This window comes from Epinephelus fuscoguttatus, linkage group LG20 (genome assembly GCF_011397635.1).
Source record: "Epinephelus fuscoguttatus linkage group LG20, E.fuscoguttatus.final_Chr_v1".
In the NCBI taxonomy this organism is placed as follows: domain Eukaryota; kingdom Metazoa; phylum Chordata; class Actinopteri; order Perciformes; family Serranidae; genus Epinephelus; species Epinephelus fuscoguttatus.
The window spans coordinates 22156995-22175338 of NC_064771.1; the positions used below are offsets into that span (position 1 = coordinate 22156995).

An 18344-nucleotide genomic window follows, 5' to 3' on the forward strand; every position below is an offset into this window, starting at 1 on the left:
TGTGTCTCCCTTCTTTTTTGAGGTCATGAAAAACTAGGCCACAGACAGAAAAATAAAAATCAAATCAAATCAAATCAAATAAAAAAATACGATAAAATAAAATGCGGCGTCAAAAACATAACATATACTGTATTTTAATATAACTTTCCAAAAGCAGTACTGATATCATATGAATATATTTTATTATAAATTTAAGATTTTTGTTATTTTATTTTCTGATATAAATTCTAAGTCTAAATTTTAACTTCAGTAAATATCAACCCGCCCCCCTTTCCCATGTTTTTGTGTCTGTAACTAATGGGAACAACATATTTTTGTTTTTTGTTTTTTTTCTGGAGAGGACGACCACCAATTTACGTCATTTCCGGTAAATATTAGCCTTCTTTTCCTTCTTTTTGGGGTCATGAAAAACTAGGCTACAGACAACAAATAAATACAAAATAGAATGAAATAAATTAAAATAAAATAAAATAAGATAAAATAAAATAATACAAAATCATATAAAATAAAACAAAATAAAATGAAGCATCAAAAATATAACATACACTGTCTTTAACTTTCAACAAGCAAGCCTTATATCATATTAATATGTATTATTCTTAATTTAAGATATTTCATATTTTATTTCATATCATAAATTTTAAAGGGTAACTTCAGTAGATTTCAACATGGCCCCTTTTCCCATGTTTTTGTGTCTGTAACTAATGTGAAAAACTGTTTTTGTTTTTTCTGGAAAGGACAACCACAGGCAAAAAATGAATAAAATAAAATGCAGTAACAAAAATATAACATATACTGTATTTAAACATTATGTCCCAAATGCAGGGTTTATATCATATGAGTATGTTTTGTTATAAATTTAAGATGTTTTTTATTTTATTCTGTCAAGTTAAAGGTGAATTTCAACCGGGCCTATTTTCTCATGTTTCTGTGTCTGTAACTAATGGAAACAACAGTTTTTGAAATTGGTCCAGTATTGACTAAACAGGCTGCCATGTCACCACTAAGGGCATTTGTGCACCATCACTTAACATAGACTCAGTGCATCTTTTCTTCCCCTGACTGGGTCAGATTGTCTTGATAAGTGTCTGACAGCTTATAGAAAGTGTTCATGCAGAGATAGGCCTTTTTGTAAAGATTTTTTTTGTTTAACTAGACACAGCCTAGAAGTAGCTACTGGCAAATTCACCAGACTCTATTTAAATAAAGAGTAATTTCAGTGTGTATAGAGCCAGAATATTTTCACCTCAGACCACATGAATAAATATTTTATTTCAACCCAACCAGGGTTAGTGATTGTTGGAACAAGGGAAAGACAAACAAAGACGGTTTTCGTGAGTTTAATTTGTTTCTGTTGACTTTGAATGAAGTGCGTTATATGATTATAAAATTGCTGTTTATATAAATTGAGTCTAGTGGCTTTAGTGACAGTGATTTGGGGGCTGTTTCGGGTTGAACAAAGAGGATCTTACTCTTTAACAAGAAGGTCTATGTTTGTAGTGTCCTCTTCGTAATATTGTCAGACACTTTCATTTCACACTTACATTTCAGCATTTTTGGCCACCGGCTGCAGCGCTCTTGGTCAATTTCCTAAAATAGTTGTCTCCATTAGTCACTTAGACACACACACACAAAATGAGTAAACAGAGTCCATATTAAAAAATAAATGTTACCAAAAAAATGCAACGTAATGTATAAGTAAGTGATGTGCTACTGCTTTTGGGGCTGCAACTAATGAATGTGTTTGTTACCAATGAATTTAGATGATTTTCTCGATTAATCGTTTGGTCTACAAAACATTAGAGAACAGTGAGGACAGGTGGTTACATTATGTTAGAGCCTAGAGTGACTTCATCATGTCTTGTTTTGTCCAACCAACATTTCAATTATCAATTTAGTTCCCCATTTTCTATCAATCGAATAATCAATACATTGACTATATCTTGCTCCTCTAACTGTTTTACCCAGCTTCAAACCTTACCTGAGGCTTTAAGCATGTAACTACATCTGAAACCACAAGCCTCTACTTATTTTTGCAACCCACGAGCTTACGTCCAGTCATTTCACCTTCACATGAGGCTCCACCTGTTTTGGAGGTGTTGTGTTGATCAGGCTGCTACCACCAGAGGAACCACCAGTGACAGTTGGACATGCAAACACAACATCATCTATCCGAAAGTGTCTATGAAGAAAATTAAACTTGATTTTAAGCAGGGTTTGTGCATCAATAATAAAGATATTTAGATGGCATTTCTGTTTTTTAAATACTACCATTATTATTAAAAGCATGTCAACCACTCTAGATTAATAACTGGTTGTTTGTTTGACTGATATGAATGTATAAAAGTGTAGGAAACAGCACTGTCATCTCCTTATCTGCCAGCCTACACACCCTGATGTGAGGTCTTGTTTGCAAAACACCACTAGAGGGCACTTGAGTATCATAAAGTATAGAGTACACACTGTGTGGCTCATACATCAGCAATGACTTGGTGTTATTTTGTCCCGTACTCAAACAGCAGATAGTTTTCAGTCTCACTAAAGTTTAATGTTAAGTGTCGCTCTGCTTGTATTCATTTTGGTGAGTATCAGTACGGAAGTGTTTTAAAATTGCCAGTGACTCACCATACACGTTAAGTACATTTTATACGGTACACTGTGCTTGATGATTCATTTTCTTCCAAAATAAATGCATTTTTTTTCTGCTTATGATTCTCTCTGACCCTTGAGATCTGAAATAAGAATAGTATCATACTGATACAAGTGTGTGCCTACATCAAAGACCTTTAAAACGCTCTGAGGCCCACCACAGACCTAGTTTTGTCTTTTTTAGGGAGGACAGGGGATATTAAGGGGGAGACTGCAGGTCAATGGTATATGCTACATAGAAATGAAATACATGACCTGAAAGCTGGGAAACTGAAGACTAATTTGAGATGCAGTGGAGCACGGTGTGTCAAGCTTTTCTAGTCATAAATGTGTATCAAACATTGTGTTTTGGTTAGCACCTATCTTAAGTTTGAAAGTTCAGAGTGTACAGGGGCTCGGAACAAGTACATGATGTCCATTCCCATGTTCAATTTTGTCTCATGAGCCATTGCAGCAATTTCTGGATTGACATCATTTGTTACATTTGAGCATTTTAGACCACTTGAGATGGACAATGATCCCTACAAAATACCACATTGAGACACTAAGAGCTTGAGGAACACCAGAGTAAAATCCATGCTGTGATTTTTTTTCTCAAAAACTTCTGACATTTGGAGATTTCTGTAAGAACTGCATTTTCAGGAATTGGATGGCGAGCACTTCTGTTCTGGAAGCTGCACAGAAACCCCTTTATTGTCAACATACCTATGAAAGCCAAACATCCTCTGATTGCCCGAGGTCTCAAAATGTTCTTACTGCAATGAAACAGCTATTATGGGGACAAATATCATCACATACGAATAAAATTGGGTGCATTGAATCCACAAGAGTTTCAGCTTTCCAGTCATACCCGATTTATGCATTTCCAAGACTGTTCAGGGACCCAGCATGCAGAAATATTCTAATACAACAAGCGAATATAATAACTCTGTACTGTAGGCAGAAAGCTGCATAGTTTTTGCCCGAACCTGCAGTGGATTAGCGTAAGGGGGGCATGACTTTAAAGGAGAGACTCGTGAGTACCCATGGAAGTCATTTTCATTTAGATGTCTTAGCTGGACATGGTTGGCATCACTGGATTCCTAATGTCTTCTAGTTTCAAATGATACCAGTACCATCACTCTAGTTCCAAAACTCAGCCCACTACAACCTCTTAAAGACAGGGATGTTGGCTAAAGGTTCAATGTTCTCAATGTCCACAAGTGTAATCATACACCAAATAAGCCAATATTCACTGTAAATCTATAATAAATGGTAAAAGAGGCTCCAAATTTCCATATGAAGAAAGAAACTGACAACTGTGTAAAAAACAGTTCTATTTATAAGTTCATATAGAATACAGTATCGACATTTGTAGCACATAATCATTTACATTATTGCAAAGTGATGCACAGTTACACTAGTCATTAATTTTACCAGGTGACACTTCAAAAATACATATTGCTTAGGATGAGTCAGCACAAACAGGTCGGAGGGGAAAGTGAAAGAATGTGGTTTTAAATACAGCTCTATAAAAAACAGTTTAATAAAGACGTCAAAGACACTTTTAAAGGTCCAGTGTGTAGGATGTAGGGGTGCCGTAGCAGAAATAGTATATAATATTCATACCTATGAGTCATTAGTTTATAATCACCTGAAAATAAGAATAGTTGTGTTTTTGTTACCTTAGAATGAGCTACTTATATCTACATACGGAGCAGGTCCTCTTCTATGGAGTCTGCCATGTTGTTCTACAGTAGCCCAGAATGGACAAACCAAACACTGGCTCTAAACAGGGTCATTCGCATTTTTCCATCAGCCACCGTAGTTCTCCTACACGCTTGGCACACGGGAGAAGTTTTCGTCCTGCAACCTCCACACTGGACCTTTAAAAACTTGTGGATAAATCATTTAATTTTTAAGAAACATTACACATCAGTCTATCTCTTCATATTGCACAAACAGCACCGAGCTGTCGCTAAATCTGTTTTAAATTCTATGACTTAATAAAACCATCTCACTGTATGCGTTAGATGTTTGTCTCCATATGGGGATTATTCTTGGCATCATATCAGGGTGGTGGTTGATTGTCACTTCGTAACAAAGAGAGCAGGAGAAACACTTTACACGGAACAAATGGATGTATTTATCTAAAATAAATTATATAGAAGAGGCATCATTTCAGATGATGGCTGTAAATATCCTCAGTGATCCAAAGTTAAGGATCTGGTCTCTCTTTTCATTGGTGGAGGGCGGTTATATGGGAATAGCCACTTTCATTGGAGTAACACAACTTGATTTTGGTTATAAACTAAAGCAGGAATGAAGTTTTGTACCTCTTCTCCCAGAGTACAACTAGAAAGCTCTGAAAGTGAAAGAATTTTGGCAACAAACACTCAGTAACATTTACACACTCTAGTGTATTCGCCTATAATTGTCTTATAAATAAAACTAAAAGATGCTTGTCATTATGGCTTCCAGAGGGGTCCAGACCCCGGGGAACATGCACTCAAAAGTTTTGTTGAGGGGAAACAGCTGAGCGATGGTCCTTCCATTTTTAAGGGGGGTGGCGACACTGGTCAGACAGCGCTGAAATCTCAATCCACACCAGGGGATTGTGCATACTGTTCTTATGACTTACACCTGCCAAACTTGACACGCTGATAGGATGCCATCGCAGCCGCTGCATAGTGTCCCTCAGGGGGTCCCGTGCTTTGTCCTCACCGACCAAGTTTAACTTTTCTGCCAGTCCAGCTTTGGCGAGGTTAGGTCCACTCCTCTATAGGTCCTCCGGTCTAGCGTGGCTCATTGCTAGTAAGGAGAGAAGATGATAGGTGCATGTGTGGCCCTCAGAGGTCCCGGCGCAGGCCTGAAGAGGGTGGGGCTGATCAGGGGACCCTGGATGATAGCTGTGGGACCTGGTGGCAGCCTTAGGGCCAAAGGTCCAGATGGCATGGTGCACAAGGCAGCTGGATTGAGGGGGCTGGTCAGGAACCCTGCCGGCAGGGCCTTAGATAGCTGCTTCTGCAGGGCCAGTTTAGTCTGGAACCAAAGACAAGAAACACATTCAGACTAATAGACGGAGGGCCTTTTCACACCTACCTTGTTAGGTTGGGTCTCTTTAATTCGATCCAAACCAAAATCACAGGTGTGACACTTCCCCTGGACCACAGTCCGGACCAAACAGCCGAACCTTGGTCTGATGGAAAGAGGTGGTCTTGGTCCAGATCAAATTGAACTGTTTGATTTGTTTCTATAGCACATTTTCTGGATAGTTACAAATTACAGGAAGTTTTGGCAGGTTATCATCATGTGATAAGAGTAGTGTAGCGCCTTGTGCGTAGTGTCCATGTGTGGCTGCGCTCAGAGCAGACAGGTGTTGGTGATCGGAGCAGAAGAGAAATTAGCAGTCTAGTTGTCCAGTGGTGATACATGTACAGTGTAGGTTTCTGTTTGTCCATGAACAACGCAACCTAACAGAATGAGCCGTGGTAGCACATGGAGGAGATGACTTTATAAAAAGTCAGCTGGAGACAAATCACAAAAACTACTACTACAAAAATGTTCTAAGAGGTTGAGAAGAAAGGGATACGAGAAGACGGGCAAGACGTCACCACTACGCACTTGAGGGCAGGGGGCCCAGCGTTTGGACCTTCTCTGGAGAAGGAAGCTCAGCATGGCACAGCACATCTTAAGAGATAATGGAAACGTAACTTTGCGCAGCATGGCTTGACATAGCACGACCAAAACTGAGATGATGAGATGAGATGATGATTGTCTGTACAAAATTTCATTGCAATCTGTCAGTTGTTGAGATACTTCAGTCTAAGCCAAAGAGTTGGTTTCCACATAACAAATAAAGGCACTTGTATATGTTTGTGTGTGACAAATTCTCACCGCTAAGATAGCACTGGGCTGTAGTTTATTATAGGGGGTGAACTTCGCCTTGACAGGCTTCCCAGCCAAACGCTCTTTGTGTCTCCTGCTGCTCATGTGCTAAAAGAGGACAGGGTTACACAGAACAGTGAGTCAGTCAGGGCAGCTCTGACTCACAAACCAAAGAGACAACACACTGGGTAGTTTTCCTTGCAGAATACAAAGATCAGACATCCCACATAGTTTTTGTTTTCTGTTCAGTGGTTTATACAGCAGTGAGAGTATCACATTTATCATATCAGGATAAACCCTTGTACCTGTTTCAGCTGTGTCTCTGAGTTGACAGACACCTGACACATCTCACAGTGAAAGGGCTGGCTGGATACGCCCACAACCGCCCTGGTCTTGCTGCCCATTCGCTGCTTAATTCGGCTGGTGGGCCGGGGCAGTGATGTCATCTTGACCCTGCGTTGTGACTGGCTGCTGTTGTGACCATCAAGCATCTGTTTGTGCTTAGAGCCTGAAACAAAGAGGACTGAATGTCAGAGTCATAAACTGACACTGAGGTCGTATCAGTAGTGTTGTACAACATACCACTACAGTGAGCCTCCAGCTGGGAGCTGGAGTTGACCGTCACTTTGCATGTAGGACAGTGGAGAGGTTGTTTTTTGTTGCTCTTGGCATCTTTAGCTTCCTCCACCTTCACTACCTCCTCTTCCTCGCCTCCTGTGGAGTTCCCCTGAGAGTCAGACTGTGGGACTGAACCGGTGGCCGGGCCGCACCCTTCCATGGGTGGACTGTCTGAGGGCAGATCAGAAAGCTGAGAGCCAGGGGAGATTTGTGGGGACAGCTGAGGAGAGTGGACTGAGGTGGAGTCTGTGAGTGAAGACTGTGAGGGTGGAGCAGGTGCTGGCAAGCCTTCCTGGCCGTTTTCTAGTTGCTGCTGTGCAGGTTGGGAGGAAGTACTTGGGGCTGTGGACAGATGAACATAGACGCTGCACTATGAGCCCATTTAGACTTAGTATTATAACATGATATTTTCCTTGGTATTTTATCCTTTACGCCATAAAGCCCAGGCACACCAAAGCAACATGATAATACCAGTGGAGATGAAGCTTGACTGTCACATCGCCTCAGGTCGCCTGTCTCTCAGCCAAAAAAATGCACTCAAACACACCACAAAGACTTCAGCCAACTAGCACATACGTGCTGCGCTTGTATGAGAGGAAATAACTCTCCGTACCAGCAGGCAGCGGTAGTCTGTATTCATCATTCGAAAAGGGAAACTGGAAAACTGATAGGGTTGATTCAAGACACCAGTTAGCCAGTTAGCACATTTACAACACAATCTTAAATAGAAAGAACGAATGGTATTCACTATGCACCAGCGAACAATAACACAAACTGCCTTCTGCTGAAAAAACACTCAATGGATAAAAATGTAATCTTACCACATATAATTCAATAAAGTTTGTTATGATCTCACGGCCTCTTGACTTTAGTCGTTTGTTTACTTTCCTCACTTCCGTTTCTCTTCTCATGCACTGAGCTGAACTGCCAATCATTCACTGACGGGCTCCGCCATCTCTAAGTGAACATGCTGAATTCGCTGAAAAAAGCCGTCAAAGGCCGACTAGTGCCAATGGTGCGGGACACAATGCAAAACCTTGGGCGACAGTTATCACTGACGGCCAATCTTGACTGATGACTGACTGTTGGCTTGGTGTAGGGCCCCGAAACAAGAAGAGAAATGGAGGTGAGGAAAGCAAATGGCTAAAGTCAAAAGGGAGTGAGACTAAAACAACCTCCATCCATCCATTCAATCATTTTCATCTGCTTATCCAAAGCCTGGGCCAGGGGCAGCAGGCCAAGCAAAGCACCCCAGATGTCCCTCTCCCCAGCAATGCTTTCCAGCTCCTCCTGGTTGACCCCAAGGCATTCCCAGGCCAGATGAGATATGTAATCCCTCCAGTGTGTTCTGGGTCTGCCCCGGGGTCTCCTACCAGTGGGATGTGGCTGTAACACCTCTAACGGGAGGCGCCCAGGAGGCATCCTGATGATTTGCCTGTACCACCTCAACTGACCCCTTTCGACATGAAGGAGCAGCAGCTCTACTCCGAGCTCCCTCCGGATCTCAGAGCTCCTTACCCTATCTCTAAGGCTGCACCACCCCATGGAGGAAACTCAAATTGGCCGCTTGTATCTGCATTCTCATTCTTTTGGTCACTACCCAGAGCTCATGACCATAGGTGAGAGTTGGGACGTAGATGGACCAGTAAATCAAAAGCTTCACCTTTCGGCTCAGCTCCCTCTTTACCACGACAAATCCATCTCACGCTCCCTTCTACCTTCACTCGTGAACAAGACTGAGATACTTGAACTTCCTTGCAAGGCAAACTTGTTATCTGAGGTAAGGTTATTTTTTAGCCATTTAGCAGTGTTACTGTTCACTGGTACACGGTAAATATAATTTGTTATTTCAAAATCGGGTTGTGATGTTTATATGCTAACTGGCCAACTAGTGCCTTGAATCCGTCCTATCAGTCTTCCATTTTCTCTTTTTGAATGACGAATACAGACTGCTACCACCTGCTGGTATGGACAGTTATGTCCTCTCATGAAAGCGCAGATCATACGTGCCAGTTGGTCATTGGTGGCAGTCTTTGCGGTGTGTTCAAGGGCAACCTTTTGGCTGAGACACGGGGAAAGCAACAGTTGACCTTTGTCGTCACTTGTTCTTTGATGTCAGTTTGGTGTGTCAGAGCCCTTACATACACTAGCCTCCACATGAGTTCCCACAGGAGACACTTATGTCCTTACAACTACACCATTGTGAGATATAATCAGTTAATTAATTTATTTAGCTTTGTGATTTACACGCCTGTTGACCTGGGTGGAGAGCTGCATCACACAATAGCCTGTGCAGATACGAATAAAGTTGAATTGAAGATTTTTGCTGGTTTAGTTTAGCATATGCCATCAACAATATGAGCAAGAGAAAGGGCACTCATGAATAAACAGTTTTATAATACTACAACAATGCATAAATTCTAAACAATCAAGGTATGAATATATTTTCCTGACTAATGCGATCCTCTTTTCCCTTCCTGTTCTTATCAGTCTTTTCTGTGCAGCCGACCCGTCATTTTTTCATTGTTGTGTTTCTTTCACATAACCTTGTTATTATAATTTCTCTTCCTCTCACCTGCTTACTTTTCTGCTCCATCATCGCTCTTTAATTTTCATATCTTTTTTTTCCCCTGCCTTCTCAATCACTCTTCCTCCGTCTCTCTGTCAATTGTTCGCTCATTCTGTCACCATCAATCAAAAACCATGGCAACCGCTGAATGTAACAAGCTTATCATTGTGTGGTTTGGAGGAAATTGATAGGTGCTGGGAGAAAATGGGAGGGGGAGGATCAATAATTAAAAGGAAAGCCAGACGGAGTATAGAAACGAAGATGGTGACATATTTTTAGTCGGGCAGAATGAGAAGCAGAGTGAGTTAAAGACAACAAAGTTGCTTCTCTTACGGCTGCTCTTCTGTCGGCAATATTGCCAAAGAACCAATAGCTATAATGTTAAGTATATAGAGAGAATCAATGGCTGTAGCTACCAGTGAGGACACTCATGTCCTCTGTATTTTGTCTGGGAAATAAAGTGCTGTTTGGGTGAATTTTAACAAGCTAACAGGCAGTTTAAAGTGAAAATACAAAGTTACGCATGGCAGGTTTTGGCGACAATTAATGTGACGAGAAGGAATAGCATGTACACTAGAAGAGGGAGGACATATTCTAGCAAATTTTCATTTTCATGCATATAATTGCAGTGAACCATGCACATAAAGGTTGGATAAAGTGGAATATAAAATTGGTGGCCCTCAGGTTTATAATTCAGACTTGAGGGGACCTGGTTCTCAGACATATATCCTTATTTTAACTTTAAAATCCAATTTTTTTTCCTCATTTCTTTTCTTTCTTTCTTCCATATTTAACAGATTTCCCCTTCAACACTCTGTAATTATATTAATTTAAAAGACAGCAACTGCAGAATGTTAATATCAAAATTATGATGACTATTATTTTAGCCCTGTTTTTTTTTATCCATCTATATTTTACATGTATATATACTACTGTATATCATGATCTATCGGTCATCTTGTTTTTTTTCTTTCCTCATGTGAGTGTATTTCTATTTCTGTTTTTGCAACTGTTAAGTATACTGTTTTGATTTTGCAACACCAAAAACTTTCAACTAAAGAAATCAGAACAGCAAAGGCAAACTTTTTTATTAATGTCATAATCAATGCCAGAGGCAATGCTAAGGAGATTTGGACAAACATAAAGAAACTAACAGGAAATGATAGTATAAATAAGAACATTAGAGAGTTGCAAATAAATAGAAAACTAACTCATGATTCAAATGAGAATGGCCACTAACTCCTGTCCACAAATCCAACTTACAATGCCTCTGAATACCGCTACTCCGGTTTTTAATATGAATGAAGTGTCTCAGTTAGATGTAAATAGAGTTATCTGTGGGTTGAAGAACTCAAAAGCCATTTGTCCATTTTATATGGACACAATGTTTCTCAAAACTCATAAACAATCGCTCATTGCTCCAATCACCAGCATCATTAACAAATCTATAATTGAAGGTAAATTTCCAAACTCATGGAAATCTGCAGTTATTACTCCAATCTTTAAATCAGGAGACCCTGCAACAATCAGTAACTACAGACCGATAAGCATTCTCCCTGCAGTTTCCAAAGTAGCTGAAAAACTGGTGGCAGAGCAGTTCATTAAACATTTGAATAATAGTCCATACAACTTAAACCCAATGCAGTTTGACTTCAGAAAAAAACATTCTACTGAGACGGCAATTTGTTTCTTTGTGGAAAATTTAAAGTCTAAAATCGATAGATTTCTTGACTTGAAGAAGGCGTTTGATACTGTGAATCATCAAATTTTATTAACTAAGCTGTCTTATTTTAATTTGTCGGCAAATACATTGCAATGGATAGAATCATATATTGTGCAGAGGAAACAGTGTGTTAGAGTACACAATACTACATCTGAAACTTCTGATAATACTCTTGGTGTACCTCAAGGTTTGGTTTTGGGACCATTGTTGTTCAGTCTGTACATTAATGATCTGCCAAATAGCTGTCCATCAAACGTAACGTTCCAGATGTATGCTTATGATGCTGTTGTGTATGTGCATGTAAAAACTAAATGCCAAGCTGCACAAGATCTATCAGCTGCTATGTCCAAAGTGTCAAACTGGTTGAATCTTTCTCATCTGCATCTTAATGTGTCAAAAACTGTTTGTATGTTTTTTTCTAAGAAGGCAAATGCTGACATAACTCCTGACGTGTATGTAAATGGAACAAAGCTTGAAGTTGTACAGGAATTTAAATATCTAGGAATTATCATTGATTCATAGCTATGTTTTAAACAACAAGTAAAAAAAAACTGTGAATAGAATAAAATACAACCTGTCGAATTTTAGATACATTCGAAATAACGTAACTCTTGACTGTGAAATTATATCTAAATGCAATGATCATGCCACATATTACCTACTGTATAACAACTTGGGCATCAGCATGCAAGTCCACATTAAAGCCTATTGAAATTGCATACAAGCAAGCTCTAAAAGTCTTAGACAAAAAACCCAACACACACCATCATTGTAACATCTTAAAGAAACATGAATTGATGAGTTGGGAAAATATAATAAATTATGCAGATGCTTCCTTAGTGTACAAGATTCTCCATGGACTAGCTCCACCTCCACTCAAAGATTTTATAAAGACAAACTTAAATCGATCGACTAGATCATGATCTAGAGGTGACTGTCTGGTCCCATTCAGAAAAAGTGCTTTTGGGCAGTCAGTTTTTTCATATCGCGCGTCACACCTATGGAACACGATACCAAGTAACGTACGAGACTTACAAACTATTACCTCTTTCAATAAGCATCTAAATCTGTGGTTACTAGAAAATCAAAACTGCACTCATAATGAATCTTAAAATCCACTGGATGTGTTGTATTATCACATGTAACTGATGTAATTGATAACTGTATTTTTAATGTATGGGTTGGTTTTTTTGGGGGGGGGGGGTGTTGCTGGTGATAAACCAGTCTTGTGACCCTGTCTGCTTACATACACTTAGTTATGTATGCAAATGTTGTGAAATAGTACGTACATAATTACAACTATGTATGCTAACTTGTGCAATAATACCTGCACACACACGTCCGTGTGTGCAAAATAAGTGCAATAGGGCAATGTGCAATTTACACCAGCACTTTACAAACTTGTGAATTAGCACTTTGTAACGGGCAATGTGCAATTCTCTTCTTGTATATCTTAACACTCAAGCACTTTAGCACTTGAGCACTTTAGCACTTAAGCACTTTTACACTTAAATCCAACTTTCTATGGTCACTTAATTGCTGGTCTGTCATTAGTAACTTGGTTTATTGTGTAATTTTTATTTATTTTTCATTTTTTTTATTTTAGTCATACTGTACTTTATATTATGATTGTTTTATTGATGTATATGGCCTTGTTGTCCTGTTGTTTGTTGCTGTCCTGTTTTTATGTGTTTGGCATTAATTGCCGCAAGGACAAAAGATGGAAATTAGCCACTGGCTACAATCTTGCATATTTACACTTGTGTGTTCATCAATATGTACTGTCCCTGTTTTAAAAATAAAGTCAAGTCAAAGTCAAGTCAATAATCAACAAATAAACAATTACAAAAACAAAGAATGAAACGTTTCATTTTCTTCACACACAAACACAGAAAAGAATAATCCAAAGTTTTACCACAACATCCACCCCTGGCTCAAGGACGCCTGATCTACTTGGGTTGTTGCACCACATCTTCTGTCTGAACTTGGCACAAAATTAACTCGCAAAGCCATTTTCAAACTTGGCTCATCTTTAGAGCTCAAACGATTATTTGATCAACTGAAGAAAAACAAAAGAAATTGGCAACAACTTCCCTAATCTTTTAATCATTTGGGTATTTTCATCAAGCAACAATAACAAATATTTGCTGGGTCAAATTTTTGTAAAGATTTGCAGGACATTTGAAGATATTTACCTTTCGCTCTCTGACATGCTATGGCCATTTTTCCACTTTGTTTTTTTATTTCACAAACTTAACGATTAACTGAAATTGTGAAAGTTAAAGGGAAACTTTGGTATTTTTCAATTTGGACTTAATTGTCTCATGTTTTTGAGTCTAAGTGACTAATGGGAACAACAATTTTTGAAATAGGTCCAATACTGAGTAAAACCAGAACAGGCAGCAATGTAACCATTTGGGGCATTCGTGCACCATCAATATACGTGTATTAAAGTGTTTGTTTTTTCGACTGACAGTGTGTCAAAATGTTTGACAACATTATGGAAAGAATCCCTACAAAGATAAACCTTTTTGGAAAAGAATAAGATCCTCTTGTTTATCAGAAACAGCCCCAAAAATCGCCATGACCAAACCCACCAGACTCCATTTAAATAAACAGTAATTTAAGCATGTATCCAGGCAGCATATTTTCACATTTAACTAGGAGAATTAAGGGTTTATTTCAACCAAACCAGAGTTGGTGATTGATGAATCAGTGAAAGACAAACCATGTTGCTGTATTTTAGTTTTATTCTGTTTCTGTTAACTCTGAATGAAGTGTGTTTTATGATGATAAAATTACTATTTATTTAAATGGAGTCTGGTGGGTTGGGCAATCAAGATTTTGTGGCTATGACAAAAAGGTCTACCTCTGTAGGGATCCTTTCCATAATGTTGTCAGATACTTAAGAGGAATACTCTGAGCCTGTCAGTGGCAAAAACAAGCACTTTCAGTGGATGAAAATTGACAGTGCACAATTGCCCCATGTGGTTACATTGCAGCCTGATTCACAGATGCCAGCTGCAGCCTGCTTGGTCAATACCGGACCAATTTTAAAAACTGTTGTTTCCATTAGTCATATAGAATAAAACACATGGGGAAATAGGTTCGGGGTTGAAAAAAACAGAGTTACCCTTTAAAGTCCCTGTAATCTAAAGGCCTGCCTATTTCCATCTGAAACTAACTTGAGCGTGAATCTTAAAAATTATTTTGCAGTTAGAAAGATATTTGCTTATATAAAGATAATTTGCTGATATTTCTGTGCATGTGTTGTGCTATTCTTTGGTACTGGCAATGAGTACAGGCCTCCTCCATGACTGGTCCTTCCTGCCTTGACCTCTCCACTCTCTCAATCTCCTGCTGCTTAGTCTGATTTTGACAAGCAAACATTTTGGCACAAATGACTCATACTTTTGGGCCCCTTTTCATAATTTTCTCCAACCTTTGGCATGTCCATTAGCAAAGCGAAAACATATTTCATAATAGGAAAGAGGAACTGTAAGTGGGAGTTGTGTTGAGCCACTGTTGATTTACAACCAAAAATCAAACTCAAAGAAAGTCACACCGCTACATCCCTCTTCGGATAGCATCCCTCTTTAAGTGCTTTAAGGCTCCTCATCTTTGCTTGATGGGAGTAATTACTCATCTGACAGAGCCAATGATAGCAGGACAGGTAATAGCTGGTAATTAGCCAGCTGAGTGGCAGCTACCCAAGCCTTAGTGCTTATGTCTCTCCAATTACCACTAATTACTCGGAGGATGAAGCGAGGGGCGCCTTTAAAAAAAGAAAGATTTATACCTGTTATGTGTCTCAGATGCGAGTCCGTGGGCACCGTTCCTCCTCCCATCATCCCCCTCTCTCGGTCTTTCCCTGTTGCGGATGGACTGTGTCCGTTCTTCTGCCGGTTCCTCTGGGACTCCATGGCCTTCAGCTTGCGAGCATGTTTGTGACCTTTGTAGTGGGCCTCAGCCTGGGTCTGACCATCACACACAACCACACACACACACACACACACACACACACACACACACACACACACATATATACACACACAGCAGCAGAACAAACAGAGGAGAGAGTCAGTGTATGAACTGAATCACTGACGTGATTAAATTAATGAAGGACAGCATGAAATCAGTAAACTGTAATCTTTCCATCTGTTCCATCTCTGTGGCTTCACATGCTTCCGTGGAGTTGGGGAGAAATTATGCGATTGAGCATTTGACTGGGAGGAAGAGCCACACAGCCATTTTGATCGTCATCGTCGTCACGGTTGTGCACAAATGAGCATCATTCGGACTCATGGCATCTCATGACCGTCCTGTGAGCTCATCTTTCCACTGATTCGTTGTGACACAAAATGGTCCGTGTCTGTTATTCTGCAGCACAAAATGACCTCTGTGCCTTCCTCTGTGAGGGGAAACACATTTGTGGCTGTGCGACAACAGATGCATGCAGATTTGGGATCCGACAATGACTGTGGACAAAGCAAGATGTGCTCTACAGAGGGAGATCCAGCGAGTAAGACTGCACCAACAGTGAAACATAACACATTAAAATATTCCCCTACAACACAGCAAATCGATGCATTTTAACGACTTAGATTTACACAACAAACACTAATGAAGTAAAACATTTTGTCACCTGTTTTGTTTCTCATATTCTACCACAATATTTTGCATAAAAACAGACCTGTGTAGCTGTTGTGTTTAATATTCAGTAACATTTTCATGATAACTGAGCCATCTTCATGACAAATGAGCAGACTCCATCTGCTGATAAAGACCTGAGAGGTGGTTAAGGTATTCTGTTTTTGTCATATTTCCTAAAACTGTACATCTTATGCTTAGATTTAATCCATCTGTTTGTCATTCAATACTTCATAAAAATTCTAACTGTTTCACAGATGAAGAAATATTAGTCAGAGCAGACAATTGTTACAGATAACACTAACAGTGACTCTGTTCTACTCAGTTACCGCAGTAAGTCATGACAGCGTGACAGTGAGCCGGCATGAGCATTACCTGTACCCTGAAACTGAGGCAGCAACACAGAATTGAGCTATCATTCATTTCATTATTTACATCTGTGCTTTTTTTTTTTTTTTTTTACTGTGGTATGTTAGTGTCCTCTGTGGGAAAGTCCTATAACCCACTCTCGGAAGGTGAAAAGGTTCAAAGAGCTTCAGCAGCTTGATCAAACTGTACATGACATCAATACAGAACAAGCAAAAGTCATAAAGGATATGTCTGGTTATACGCTGTACTTTTCTTATTGTCAGTAAATCCCATGAAAAGACCAACGATTTTACCAGAGGTGTGGACTTGACTCACTCATGTGTGTCACTGGGGGTTCCATAAGAGGAGATTTTACTATTCCATTGAGGAAAAGTGTTTTTATCCAGTCAGCCTGGTCTATTGACATCAGAGAGCTAAACACATTAATACACATGTAAACACTAAACTCTTCTCTGCTGCTTCTAAGAATATGTCCTGCTGGTGTTGCCATGCTGTTCTATATGGAAATATGTCACTACTGCTTCTAGTGCTATTAAAATTGTATGTCCTTTTATATTGCATCAACTTTGCCTAAATCACACATTTGATGATCATTACATTCTTGTGACTAAAAAAACATGTTAAATTAATTTCTTGTCAATGTGTTCAAAGATGTCTTTTAAACTGTGTGCCCTGTGTGTATTGATATTGTTTGTTTTTTGGGATTTGTTGTATTTTAGGTAGCCCTGTGTAACATCTTGGCCAAGGAACTACTAGTGAAAAATAGCTTTTTGGCTAATTCTGGCATATTTATACCATGTGTATTATTCATTTGCACTGTCCCTTCTTAAATAAACTAAACTAAAATAAACTCACAATTGATGAAAATCCAAAAAGACTTTCATGACAGTCAGTTAACAACTTATTTTGAGAAGTTGGTCAAAATAAAAAACAATTTTTTTTTTTGATATTTTTGAGTAGTATTGAATTAAAATAAGTAGTTAGAATATCTTAAATAAAATAATTTTACCGCTAAATATTACCACAACTTTTGGATAAATATTTGTTGGTTCAACTTAATTAAGCTTTTCAAGGTCAAAGCATATCATGTTGTTTGTACTTAACTGATTCTGATTGAGTTTGTCAAATTATAAAAGACTCATAGGATTTATTCAATAATACCAGAGTTGGAACTACTTAAAAAGATGCATGCACATTGTTATCTTAATTTTCTTTAGTTGAACCAGTTTAGCCCTTTAAAAATGAACACACTATTGTGACACATTTTAAAATATTTACACAGGGATGAATGGGCCTGAGTACCACAGACAGGGAAGGGAAGTTGAACAGACTTGTTCTTTTCATGGGATCCACCAACAATAAGAAAAACATAAAACATAACCAGCCTCATCCTTTGAGAGCATACATTTTTGCAACACTAGTGCCTTTCTGTATACCAAAGACACAAGTGCACTCCCTAAATCAACAAAGAGTCTGAGTTTGAAACAGGCGAACAAGGCTCCAAGTATCCAGCTTCACACGAGGCAGTTAGATAATTTGTCAAGGCTCAAATTATCCAGTTTCCAGGCACACACTGTACACAGTCCAGCCTCTGAGCTCAGTGTGCAGAGGTGATCTTTCAGTGACTGTGAGGGGTACAAGTCTCCCCATCAACACTTTGCATAAAGCTGGGGCTGCTACACAAACAGAAAGGGCACCACTGTGGGTCAAAGTGTGTGGCGGGGGGATACAGGGCTGAGCAAAGGGTGAACGACCCCTTTGGCTACGTTGAATGTCAGCGCACACTAACCATTCAGCGTGATCTCCAACTGAGTCAGAGGGATGATTCTGCTTCCATTTGCATACTACCATACTATCTGGCATGCCAGTGTAGTATGAGTTCACTATGTTCCACCATAG

General features: G+C 39.3%; 1 protein-coding gene across 3 annotated transcripts in view; it reads right to left on the reverse strand.

The window, feature by feature from the left end:
• Positions 1-4042: 4042 nt before the first annotated feature.
• Positions 4043-18344, reverse strand: part of LOC125881214 (zinc finger protein 385C-like) — a 142666-nt gene continuing 128364 nt past the window's right edge. For 2 of the 3 annotated variants that reach the window (XM_049564272.1, XM_049564274.1), the window contains 5 exons: positions 15226-15403; positions 7099-7476; positions 6822-7024; positions 6526-6624; positions 4043-5670 (listed from right to left, as the gene is read on the reverse strand). In XM_049564272.1, coding sequence (XP_049420229.1) covers positions 5440-5670; positions 6526-6624; positions 6822-7024; positions 7099-7476; positions 15226-15403 — 1089 coding nt within the window. In that variant the 3' untranslated portion in view covers positions 4043-5439. The remainder of the gene's footprint in view (positions 5671-6525; positions 6625-6821; positions 7025-7098; positions 7477-15225; positions 15404-18344) is intronic. The other variant, XM_049564273.1, reaches the window with a different exon arrangement.